At 35.2% G+C, this 13,502-nt stretch overlaps 1 protein-coding gene across 3 annotated transcripts in view; it reads right to left on the bottom strand.

Annotated features, from left to right (window-relative positions):
- The window catches only part of CRPPA (CDP-L-ribitol pyrophosphorylase A), a 125,508-nt gene that overhangs the window by 36,959 nt on the left and 75,047 nt on the right, over positions 1–13,502 (bottom strand). For all 3 annotated transcript variants that reach the window (XM_040592564.1, XM_040592562.1, XM_040592563.1), the window contains one exon: positions 13,044–13,172. In XM_040592564.1, the coding sequence (XP_040448498.1) occupies positions 13,044–13,172 (129 nt within the window). The remainder of the gene's footprint in view (positions 1–13,043; positions 13,173–13,502) is intronic.

Genomic DNA, 13,502 nt, shown 5'->3' with positions numbered 1-13,502 from the left:
CCCCAGACTAACCTCTGTGCCTTGAACATGGCAAGCACAGAGCATGCTTTGAGGACAAAAATCAAAAGCTGAACTGTGGGACTGGAAAGCTCTGAAGCCATTTTATCTTATTTTGGATAATGAAAGATCTTACAGGACAGCGAGAAGCTTCTAAAACTGCACCGCTCAGAGAGTGAGCAGACATAAAAGTTTGTGTGTAGTCAGTCTTAAAAAGCATACTTCATTTTACTGCAGTCGTTTAAATAGAGATCATGCATTATCTCTGTCTCAGATGTTTCGCTAAAACCGTTGCCTACAAAATTCAACACCTGGTCTGATAAATTTAAGCACAGAAAAATGGAATAAAATACACTCATGAGAGATACTTGAGCATGTATCTGCATAAGCATGGAAAAACTGAGTCAGGAAAAAGTTGAAGGCAGAGGCTCTGCCAAAAATGATCATTCATGCTGCTGCCAGTACCACACAGGTTGAAACAAACTCAAATGTAAACAATCCCATTTTTAAAAGGATTCTGCTTGGTGGAAACTTTAGAGATTAAAACAGTTATAAATCAAGCAGATTTATTTAAGCACATTGTAAAGTAATAGGTTCTACCTCTTAAAAGAAAGTATGGCTTTTCTGAGCTGGTGGGAAATTACACTGTAAGGCTTGGAATATAGTTTAAATATTATTTAGGAATATGAATAAAAATTGGTTTAGGAAAACAACAGCTCAAAGAAATTTTTAAAATCAAACATAATTAATTCAGACTGTGAATAATGATGACAGTTTCCACCTTTTTTTAATCCAAGCATACAATAGAAAATACTTCACAACAAAATTCAGATGAAGATCACTGCCCGTGGAGTTTCCCTGTGATCTACGTGTCTTTCTCTGAATGCCAGTATTTTTTTTTTTATAAAATATAAATATACCTCATTCTACCTATTAAACTGAAATTCATGCATTCCCATGTCTTAAGAGAGTTTTCACAGCAGAATTTAATCTAACTTCAAATGTTGTGCATCTCATGGTCTTGAGATACGAGCATGTCTTCATACCTAGATGTTCCAAAACATATTTAGATGAAAGCCAGCAGAAATATTTAGAGACTTAACATTAGGGAGATGAAGTTGCCACAAGATTTGCTCCCGTTATCTTTAAGCATTGAAAAGTAAATAGCTCTCAGCAACCAGAAGCAAGCAGCAGAATGCATTCAGAGATTGTTCTGCCCTCATCCTTGGTGAAGAGAAACAACATGTATTTATTGGCTGTAAGCAAATTTGTTTGTTTGTCTCCTGCTTGGTAGTTGGTTGGATTAGATGCTGCTTGTAGCAAGACCTGTGAGCTGCTTGGTGCAGATATGGGTAAGCAAGGCTGAAGGAGCAAGGGCATATTTGCACCTTTGAATGCAGTAACTGGATAACACGAGGCAAATGGTTACACGAAAAACTATGGCTGACAAGGGTGCGAGAGCATGCTTGGAGCCGTTCACAGACATCTGGGGAGCTTGCATGAGAATGTTCTCTCCTCATTTCTCTATAAAGACAGAGATATACCGGAGATGAAAACAATACATAGCAAAAAGATACAACACTGAAGCTGAAAGATAGTCTGTATGCATGAAATACATTGTGCTAGAAATCTCAGAAGGGAAAATTCAGCTACAACATGAGGTTGCAGCTGAAGAAAGAAGAAAAAAGCCTGTCCAGACAAGACAGAATTTGCAAACATCTGCCGAGTAACAAATCCAGGACGATGGGCCACAACAGAAGCAAGAAGATCCACAGAAGCACAGGACAATAAAAACAAAGCAGAAAAAGATAAAAGGTAGCAGAAGAGAAACAGAACTGAAGGATTGGTTTTCTTTTCCAGTAAACTGAAAAGAAACAGGCCAAAATATAAGAAATATTGCAAGAAGAAGCAGGTAGTGCAGCTAGACCTACAAGCAAAGTCCAGATCCTGGACTCTGAGAGATCCAGGATCAAAATCCAAGAAAGAGGAGGGCAAAATTGCAGACTGAGGGAGAAAACAGAACAAATTGCAGATGAGGGGGTGGGGAAAAGACAGAAACGAAATTGAACCAATACAAGAAGGAACAATGTTTTGTATTATATTTTGAATTTAGGATACCAATCCATCACAGAATGGATCAAAGCCAAGGAAAAGAGCCTGGATTACATATACTGAATACAAAATGACACAGGGACAGAAAGGAAAACTATGTAACAAAAAAATAAGGGAACTTGTTGAAAAGAAGGTAAACAAGCAGCTAAGAGAATTCAGTCCTCACAGGAAGTACAGAAACTCCTAAGGGTGACCATACAGAAAGCACAAAGCCAATGGGATGCTGCCTGGGGAGTCTGGGGGGAAGGCTCAAGGTGGGGCAGAAGGTACACCTAAATCACAGGATAAGGGAGATTGCAAGAACAAGAAGGCATCCTTCAAAAATACGGCGGCATTCCTAGATAGAAAAAACGTATTCATAATTTTGGTACAGTAAATATAAAAACACAGTAAGACAAACAAACAAACAAAAAAAAGATTTTGAGGAACAACTAGCAAAAAGCATCAAAACCAATAAATCTTTCCTCATGCGGAGCAGAAGCAGGAAGTCTGCCAGAGAGACTGTAGGGCCAACTGATGATCAATCGGGGAAGACTCAGCTATTGCAGGGGAACTAAATTAATTCTTTGAATTGGTGTGGGGAAATTCACATGCTGGATCCCCTCCTTACCTGTAAAATCCCAGTTACTGTAGAAGAAGTATGGAAAAAATTAGAGAGGAATGTAACAAATCCTCAGGACTATATGGCATTCACCCAACAGTTCTGAAGCCCAGTTCCTAATGGTGGTGTGCAATCCCTAGTTTCCCTAGTTTAAAAATTGCTTTAGTAGGCACAACTGGGTAGTTAGTAACTGCCAATTTAAAACAAGAAAAATCTGGAAAGTTCCAGAGAACTACAGAACAGAGAGCTGAAGCCGGTAGCAGGCAATTTAACAAAAAAATGAAATATTGCACAGTAATAGTAGACAGCAAGTTAAAGATGACAGTAGTCAACATGACTTTTGTCTGAAGCTTCACTTGGCAATTTTACTGTATTTTTTTCAAAGGAGTGGGTGACAGTTGATGGAATTTACTAGGATTTCCAAGACTTTCAACAAGCCTTTTTCAATAAAATTCCTTGCCAAAGGTTTTTAAGAAAACTAAGGTGTCATAAGACAGAAGTCCTGACATGGATAAATACTTGCTCAAAAGACAGAGCGGAGAGGGTAGGAGTAAAGGGTCAGTTCTCAGAACAGAACCTGCGTAGTTCAGGTGGGATCTGTTACAGCTATGATCTACGTTGTTCAACACGTTCATAAACAAACCGGACAAATAGGTAAGCAATAACAGGAGTTTGCTTATGATACAAAGTTCATTAGGATAGGGCTGACTGAAATGAAATGCAGAAAGAGCATTATAAACTGAGTAACTAGGCAATAAAATGATAAATTAATGTAAAATAATGCGGGTGTATTTCACATTTTAAATGATGGGATCTCAGCAGACCGTTATTACTCTGAAGCAAGACCTTGTGATTAGGACACTATTTCATGAAAAACCATCTCTCTTTCTTTGTTTTCAAGTCTACACAGCTGTTTGTGAAGGGGGGACAGTGGATGCTAAAAGTTCACATGGACCTCAAAGGACTAGACAAGAGCATGGAACAGAAACCTGTTAAGGCTAACAACTTCCATAGAAAACAGCTCTGGCTCAGGAAATACTGAAGATAATAACTGAACACAGGGAGAGAATCAGGGGTGTCATATATGCTTTCCCTGATCTGATTCTCCCCATGGCATTTCCTTACAGCTACTGTTGGACACAAGATAACTGCCTAGATAAACTTAAGATCTGATCTGTTATGTCCATCTTTGATGTTAATCCATTGTAGCCTATTAAAGCCCACCCTAACAAAGAAACCCAAACCTGGGATCTATCAGGACAGGTGCTTGCAGATGAGATAGGTAAGTGACATAGTTCTACAAATCTCAAAAACGTTTAAGTGCACGAAGGAGCTACTAGGATAGGATATCACACAAAGGGAGGATGGAAGAGCTTGAATTCCTTTTTCCAGAAAAATAATTCTGAGGATATGAATGCACTGTGAATGCAGAAAGAGATAAAACACAACTGGTTTTCCACTAAGAATGAGGGATGCAGAAAAATCTAATAATTCTGGAAGAGCACTTGACTGGTTAATGAAAAGAATGCAAGACTAGCAAGCAGGGGACTCAAGTCAGTGTCAGACACACTCTTCCAGTTCTCTGTTTTCTTAATGCTATAACTGTAGCAATTTTTATCTGCATTTTTGGATGTAACAAAGGTTATATGTGCTGTTAGTTGTATTAAAAGAAGCACTCTAAACTAGTTGCAGAAATAATAACATGTCAAAAGGAAAGCTGTTACTTAATCTATGTAAGGATGCATCATCTTTTATTCAAAGAAAACTCCCTTTGCAATCAAGAAACAGCTCAAGAAAAAACACGGGACTGGATTAATTCACATTTCTTAAAACCCAGAATCAAAAAGCAAAGCAGGCTCATTTGAAGACAACAGAAAATACATGGTGGGAAAGATCTAGAGTAGCAGGTTTATAATTTCCTATTGTTTCTATCAGTTCTGCCAAGAAAACTTTATTTTAAATAAACTACAAAAATAATTAATTTTCTTGTATTTTCAATCCAAAATGTCTGTTATGTTTTATTACTAATATTCCCCACATAATTTTTAAAAGTTCATGGGACCTGAAGGCTGTACACAGGCTGGGGAGTAAAAGGCATTTTTCATTCTTGACATTATAGGGCTTTTGCCGTACAGTGTAATATCACGTTATTTTTATATACTTCAGCATTGGGTATGTTCCATAACTGATGACTTTCATGTGAACAATCTGATATAAGCAACAAATAAGATTTGGGGCTTAGTATCTCAGCTCTGTACAAAAACCTCAAGCACTGCTTCCAACCCTTGTAAAGAAATTCCCCAAAGTCAGCCTGGGGCTAGATTACTTGATTCCCACTTGTAAATAGCAGAGGAGGTTTAAAATGGAAATTAATATTCCCAATATAGATCTGACGGCCACTGCCTCTGTTGCACAAATTTTAGGAGCTACTATACCTTGAGGACTGCAGCAAAAGCCACGGAATAGTTTCAGTTACTAACAATGTACACCTTAATGAGGAATCTCTTCTTGTGTTTAAATGTCTGAAGAACTTTATACATATCCCTGGTCAAATACAGTAATGAAAATGTGCTACAAACTGAGGAAGTTATATGGTTGAGGGGCATGGTAAAAAAAAAAAAACCAAACAAAAACAAAAAACCGCATAACTGATCTCTGTATCATTAGATACAAATAAATTAATGGAGCAGAAATTACTGATCTTTGCCTGTAGAAACCCTAAATTCTACAGAAATGTTACATATCTTTGCCATATGATTAAATACAAAACCTACAAGGCAACAGAGAACACATCTTCCAGAGAAGATGACTCTACAGTAAAATACTGACCAATATTTGTATTAGCAGCCAAGCTAGCATTGACTCTATAAACTCTTATTTTCAGAGTTATTTAATACTTCAGCTATAAAACTAAACTTTGCATTGCAACTGGAAAAAGTTATCTGAAAAATTTCACCCATATTTTTCACTAAAAAAATGCATCGAAAATACAAAAGATTATAAGGAAACTAATGCAACAGCAAGCTGGTAACACTTTCAAAATGCCTCTTAAACACACATAACAATTCTAGTAAGCTTCTTTTTATTGTTTTATGTATTCAGAACTAAGCTGGGAAAACCAGATGTACTCTCTACTATAGATGAATATTCTGGTCACCTGCTAAATGATGCCTAGGGGGGACAGCATGGATGCAAAGTGAGAAGACTAATTTTTGATGCCCAGCTTAGAGAGTAAAAGAGTACAAAGCATTGCTTTAAGTTGAGAATTGCAGCACTAAATTTGGAATTGCAACTGTCCATAAACAGATACAATGGTCTTCACCAGCTTCTTGTAGGCAAGCAATCAATGGAAAAAAGAAGTTAAAAGTGGTTTGTTTGCAAACAAAATTTTGTGTCAAAATCCTTTCATCTTAAATGTTTATATGTTTCCACCAAGAGATAGCAGGTCAACATCAAAGCTTTCATAAGACAGACAAAAAGTCAGAATAACTCATCCTAACAGATTTGAAGATGAAACTCAGATTTGCTGTTCCTAGTATTTGTTTTTGCAGATGGTTCCAATTCAATGTTTATTTCTTATCACATTAAAGTATCTAGCATAATTAATATGTACACACTTTTCTAAGTTGCTATATTGTATATTACATATTTTCCTTTCCTCTAGAGAGCTTGGCATTTCACCTTTAATCTACCTGTTCCCCAAAACTCCCCTCCTTACTATTCAGCTATTTTAAAGGAATATATTTTATACAATTAAAATGTTCACTAAGAACTAACTGGCAACATTTATTGACTAACATTGCCAGAATGGCTGAACTGGGCTATAAAAGCAAGGAAGATTAAAGACTGTTTTACAAAGACATGACTTCTAAGGTAAGTCTACTTGCCTTAATCATTTTAGCTGACAAGGTGATGGGAGAACTCTGATTTATCCAATTATAAGTTTAATAGCTGAAATAAGTCTGAAAAGGTCATGTGTAAAAGGCATAAAACATTAATGTCATCATTTTCTGTGCAGCTTGTTAAACTCCTACAAGCTCTAATAGCAGAGACAAATTGAGCAATTTTCTGACCTTTTTCTGATAAAAACCTATACAGTTAATGAAAACCCAAAAGGTTACGGATTATTTTTCTTAAAAGCTTATCTTCCTCAGACTGGGAATTTGGTACTACACTGTGAAGGTAGTTTTTGGAAATAATTCATCTGAGTGCCTTTAGTAAAGCTGCACAGTTGCAATAAATCCACTACTTTATTACCTGTACTGGCTAGGAGATGACGAAACTTGAGGGAAAACAAGGAAATGCAAGGGAGAGTGAAAACAGAGAGAAAAAGACACAGGGAGAAAATGGGCAAGCCAATGCAAGACCACATAAGCATGCATTCCAGGTAGAAATACCAAAACCTTAAAAAGAATAAAGAGTAACAATCACAATTTGTGGATCAATACGATCCAGTATCAGGCTTCAAGATACCTACTAAAATCAGCAGCAGCACAGGCAAAGAGCTGTGCTCCCCACAATGGTATGCACCAGAGCATTTCAAGGCAAAAGTGAGATTTCCTTGTTCTGTGTTAAAAAATTTAACAATCAAATGTTTACGCCCTTTCCTGACTTAAAGCCGAAAGTTTAACCAACATTTTATTAACCAACAGGTAATGACCTTTTTTTATTTCTTGACATGCTCTGAATGGTACAAACAGATGCAGAAGGCTGGTTTGATCAAACAGTTTTCAGTTCAAAATGAAAAGGCACCTAGCTGGTTTATTATTTTTGGATATATTACATAGCAGAAAAAAATATTCACACATAGTAGTATTTCTTTGGAACTACTCAGCTTTCTTTCAAACGTTAAATTTAGAATTGATTTTTTGTAGTTAAGTAATATAAATATTTCAGTGACAGAAATCTTAAGAGAAGTCTCCAAAATTTGTGAGAATAACTTGTAACAATTAGAGAAATACATTGCAGTAACAGGCAGTTGTTACAAACAGTATCACTAAATCTATATTTAAAAACTGTGCTATTTTTAAAAGTTCCTGTAAATGTGCTTTCACATGAGCAAGTGTGACAGACAAAAAAGTCTGATGATAAAATCAACCAGATGGACCAATGTTTTTGATCATAAACTTTTTGAACAAACCCTGTTAAGATTTTCACATATTCACACAGTAAAATGTATGAATAAATGATGAGCTGTTGGAGACTTCAAAATCAAAGCCAAAATTATCAAGGTGGGCAAGAAATTTATCTCTAATTGTTCGTGTGTAAAAATACTGATGGAGCACAATGATTTTTTTTCTCCATGAAAATATAGTCTTTTTCACCAAAGCAAACAAATCTGCTTTAAATAATCACCCAATTGCAAAATTCAAAGATGAAGATAAGCTAAATACTGAAGATCTGAAAACTGATGTATGCAAAACACCACCTATAAACATTTGATACTGTAAATTCCACTACCATCTTCTGGGGGCATTAAAAGGTGATATGGCCCTTTCAGAATATTGACCTTTATAAGCGATCTTACTATTTTTGTTTCAGCCATTTCTCAAGGGAAAAGGATAGTTTTATGTTCAATTTCTCATCAAGTGAATCGAGCCTCCGGTTCTGCCTTTATTCACTGAACTTTTCATTAAGAGTTACTTGTAGTTTTATTTTAAAGTCAGTGTTCGTAAACCTTTTTCATGAAGTTAGTTCTACCTACTGAAAAATATGCAGTCATGACTGATCACAGACAGTAATAATTAAAGATAAAGTAGTGTCCAGCCTCCATAAATACCAATCTCTGGGGTTTTTGGTGAATGACCTACTAGGTCTTTGCATTAACAAACTTAGAGACGCTGATTTCTATGAAGTTACTCGTGTGTGAAGTTTTAAACTAGATTCAGTGTCCCACACTGTGCAAGCAAGTTCACTCTGACTCATGCTACTTAAAAGTTCAGTTTCTGGCTCTTGAAAATACTAAACAGTAATTACTTGGCCCTAAGGACTTCTGTGAGTAGATTTCCAGGTTCATTGTAACCCATTATGTCATTGCAGCTGAAATAAAAAAAGTGTCATCTTGAGAAGAAAGAGGTCTCCCAGCAGCAACCCAATCATTCTAGTCAGATTGCAATCATCTGACCAATTCTACACTGATTATTAAACAAATTAAGAAGCATGCAGGGGTCATGTAGGGCACGGTTCATTTGTCTGCAACAAGTTATCCGACTTTTAGTTGGTGATTTTACTTCATTCGCTCTTCAGGCTCATTATATCTCACTACTGGTTGCCAAACCACCTTCAGCTTTGCCACTTGGATGATCCCCTTTGGGATTGCGATCTCTGTTTTTAGAACCACTGCCTTAACGTCTGCATATAATACTATTTTTAAGGGATCTTTGACAAAAAGGAAACTACAAATGTTTACCTTTTTGGTTTACCAAGTCAGACAGAAAACATATTTAGCACTGCAAATATTTCCTGAGTCATCAAGCACACTGTAGATGGGCCTCTTGCCCTCAGAAAGTCTTAAAGACTACAATAAAGGTCCAGTATGCTTGCATAAGAAATCACCCACAGTTTCGTTTCATTTAGTTTTAGGGAGCTTCACAACAATTATTCTATTGTGTCATTTGTCTCTTTTTAGTGTATGGACTGCAACTTTTCTGGCTGTCAGTGAACAGTTCCTTTATCTTAATTAAATGGTGGTTTCAGAGGCAAAAGTATTCGGGGCCACCTTACCCCAGGCAAGCCTCAGCACATATTTGCTGTTCTGACCCAACATTCTGTCAGTGTCTCTCTGAAGTAGGAATATTTAAAATTAATATAATTCTTTACCAAAGATGTATTAGTATTATTTTCATATTTTAAAGATTTCTGTGGCTTCCTATGTCCACCCATGCATGCTTTATTTTGGATAATTGGAAAATGATAATTTTTATTGCCTGTGAAAATTAACAAAGTTATTATTGAATAATAGATCTAGACCAAGATCTTATTACTGAGTCCTTTACAAGCTTCTGAATTTGCACTCCCATATTAGAAAATGCTGCTTGTATTTTTCTTTATAAGTGTTGACTATTTTTTGTAGTTCAGTCATAAGACATTATTATTTTAAAAGGGAGAACAGCAGTAAATAGAGAAAATAGTTGATTTTAAAAAAAAACATTACTGTCATATTTAGGTATAAAACCATTAACTAGCTAGGGTACGTTTAAAGGTAATAATGCATGTGTTTGTGAGAACAAGGCCCAAGTTCAGTATTATTCCATTGTTCAGAACACAGATCAATAACTGCCACATGTAGCTGAAGTTCCCTCCCAAATCTTGTGGACTGAATGACATAAACCAATGCTTTTAAGATTAACATATTTCCAGCTCTACGTGGATGCAATGTCTTGACATTACCTTTTGTATTCTTTGGTTTCTTAGCAATTCTTAACACCCCTTTTAAGTAACTGTTTATTTAAGAATAACTTGGGTTCTTTTTATAGCTTTTCCTCCTAATATTCAGAATTGATTCTTTTGCATTACACCCTACTAGACTAACTACTCTTTTTTAAAAAAATCTTATTCTGATATATAATCATGCCATATCAGTCATTACTATTTTCAAGGTAAAGTACTCATTAAATCAAAACAGTTGGAATTTAACTAACATTGTCATCAGCACATGATGGTTATATCTTCCATAAAAACTGGATTCTTCTCCTTATTTTCAATTCTCTTTGTTTATCAGCTATTTCCTTCAAGTTCTCTGAAAAACATTCAAAAGCTAACTCCACAAGTTCAGACTCTGGAATTTACTGAATACGCTTTCCCCCTCTGTGTTCTGAATATGTAAAATATTTCTAACACTGAGGAACTGTTTTAGAAAAGAACTGTCTTTAAAAATATTTTCATCAGTGAAATTTAAATCAACAATAAACTCAGGATGCAAACTAGACCTGTTATGAAGCAGATCCAATCTTCGTATCAATATCAGTAATTTGGTATTCCATGCGTGACATTTATCAGAGAAGAACTATTTGTGTACAAGCTATGAACATGCACTCATTTTGAGCAAATGGAAGGTATAAAGCAGGTCATTTATAAAGCACATTTTCCTTTAATTTTCCTGATTTGCTTCTTTGAGTATCAAATATTCATAGAAGCACTTGATATCTTTTTCTAAATACCAAATAAACACTGCATTTAAGAAATGAAAATGAAGACTTAAACTTTTTCTTGGGGCTTCACGTCTTCTCCAATACTGTCAAAAATGTACTCCTAGATTCAAAAAGCATTCCACTTAATTTCCAAAACATAAAAATCAATTTTGATCTCAAAAAATATTTATCTCAACAAATTTACTTTTCTAATGCAGAATCTTAGAAAGTGCACCCATATTCTTTTATATTAAGATATCATCACACCTATTTAGTCACACAACCCTTCTAAACTAAAATAATTTCACCTCAGTTTTACCACGGTCATATGCCTCAATAAATTCATTGTCCCTTACATTTTATTCCTGTTTTTGAATTAGTAAAAGTGTGTATATCAACCGTGCATGTCTGGTAGTGGTGATATAAACCTGTCAGCTAGAGGGAAGCTCTGTGAAGTAATCTGTCATCACTTTTCCTGAAATAAACCATAGCTTTCAGGGACTTCTGAAAAGCAAATACAGACAGAAGTTATTGCAACAACAGGCTGAGTATCCTGCATTACAGCAGCAGGTGCATTTTGTGTTTCCACTTCCTCTGGACCCCCCCATCATGCCTGTATAATATTCACCTTTCTATCTTCAAGCATGGAATTCACCTATGGATTCACCTATTAGCTAATGGGTCGTACTAAAAAGTAAAAAAACTTGGTAACTCTCAAATCATGCTTTGGAATTTCAAACAAAAAAAAAAAAAAAAACTGTTTTAGAGACTTCTTTTCACTTAACAAATTGATTTTGTTGACAGTGCCCCACTCTCACTCTCCTGCAGACCAGCAATAAAGTTTGGGTTATGTCATTTCTACTTTCATATGACAAGTTTTTCCATATGTCTTTCACCTAGAAACAATTATGTCCTTTGTAGATCTGCAGCCAAAAGAAAATTTGATACATGTATCCCATATACACACATGATCTGCATAACCTGTCTTTGTAAGCAGGACATGTTTTAAAGCCATTTTAAAGCAAGATAGCTAGAGGTAGTTTACTTACTTTGCAAAGTGTTTTAATCTATATAATATTTTTTCCACACTAATAAATGACAACTCTGTTTGCAGTGATCTTACATAATTGTTTTAGCTTTTTATTTTCAAAAAATGGAGGCAGCATTCTTTTTCAGTTTTCTTTACAGATGCCAGTTATTAATAAAATATTTTGGTGCCATGGTCATAAAAATCCACTTGAAGTTTGTAAGTTTTTCCTTTGTTCCAGTCAGCTTTGCTAACTTGTTATCCACATACGTATATTTGATCATTTTGGAAATAAAATCTTATCTACACCCTATGCAGTTTAAAAGGAAAGAAACAGCAGTTTACATTAAAACAATATTTGCAATGTTACTTTTTGCCATGATAAGGTGTCTGTATGTTCCAACAGTTTTCAAATTATTTTTACCAAAGGAAGCCAGAATTCACCTTGGAAAAAATGAGCTTTGATATTACCAGAAAGGAGACTGGAAATAGTTGTACACCCTACTTGTATGTTGTACAAACAAGAGACAAATGAATGTCATATAACTTACTTCTTCCTTTAACTCTTGACTACGTTAAGAAGCTGCAAAGACTATAATCTGTACTGGAGGCAAGGCAGCCTGCTTTTCTGGTTGGCAGAACACGATTCCTAGCCAAAATGGTTTATTTTAAAAAGCTTTTGTAAGTACAAAGGATGCTGGAGTACTAACCCTTTTTGCCTCCAGCTGAGGCAATTTGCTGCTACTGCAGACATGGACACTGTTTCAACACCTATATACCATGCCCTTTCTGTCACCTGAATACCAAACACTGTTTTGATGAGAAACGTAAAATTCTGCAAAACCTGAGCAAAAGTACTTCTACTATTTTTTACTTTTTTAATGCTGCAAAAAGCAAGCTGCAAAGCAGAAAAGCAAAAAGAAAAAGGCCCTGACATTTTCACATGCTTCTATAAAATGTTTACAATTTATTCCTCTCTAATCAAAATGCTTACATTTTTGCCTATAACCACAGAGCTTTCTGAATTTTGAACAAGAACAGGCAAGAATCTTCTTTAAAAAAATCTTTTTCATGTCATATTTATTCCCCTTTGATTTTGTTTTAAATGAAGATTCTATCATTAATCATATAAATCACAAAAAGAAGATAATTTGCACATAGAAAAAGAATTACATACCTTATCTTGGATAAGGAGACCATAAACCAAAATATTTTTCTTTTTCATTTCCCTTGCAAATTTCTTGATCCTAGTTAGTTCTTCCATCCCAATGCTGAAAGAAATATTTTCTGAAATATCCAAGTGCACCTGCAAAGGAACAAACAAGGAAAAAAAAATAATCCACTTTTTCCATAGCATGCTATTTTAGACCACCAGTTTTGAGGTTTTAGTATCTCATTTTTATGTGTTAAGCACACATACAAATACAGGCTAACAAAGATTTTTCTTAGCTTCTATTACTATTGAATTGCACTACTTAAATATTTAGTGACGTGAAAGTTATTCTTTTCAAAGCACAGTGAAACCAATACACCAAAACTCACCAGAGCACATTGTTCTAACTGTACAGTAAAACTAATTAATTAAAATCAGAAAAACAACAACATTATTTTCTAAGCTGTAATCTAATATTCACAG

This window comes from Falco naumanni, chromosome 4 (assembly GCF_017639655.2).
Source record: "Falco naumanni isolate bFalNau1 chromosome 4, bFalNau1.pat, whole genome shotgun sequence".
Lineage (NCBI taxonomy): Eukaryota > Metazoa > Chordata > Aves > Falconiformes > Falconidae > Falco > Falco naumanni.
The sequence above is the reverse complement of the archived record's forward strand: the minus strand, read 5'-3'. Positions and strand labels throughout refer to the sequence as shown.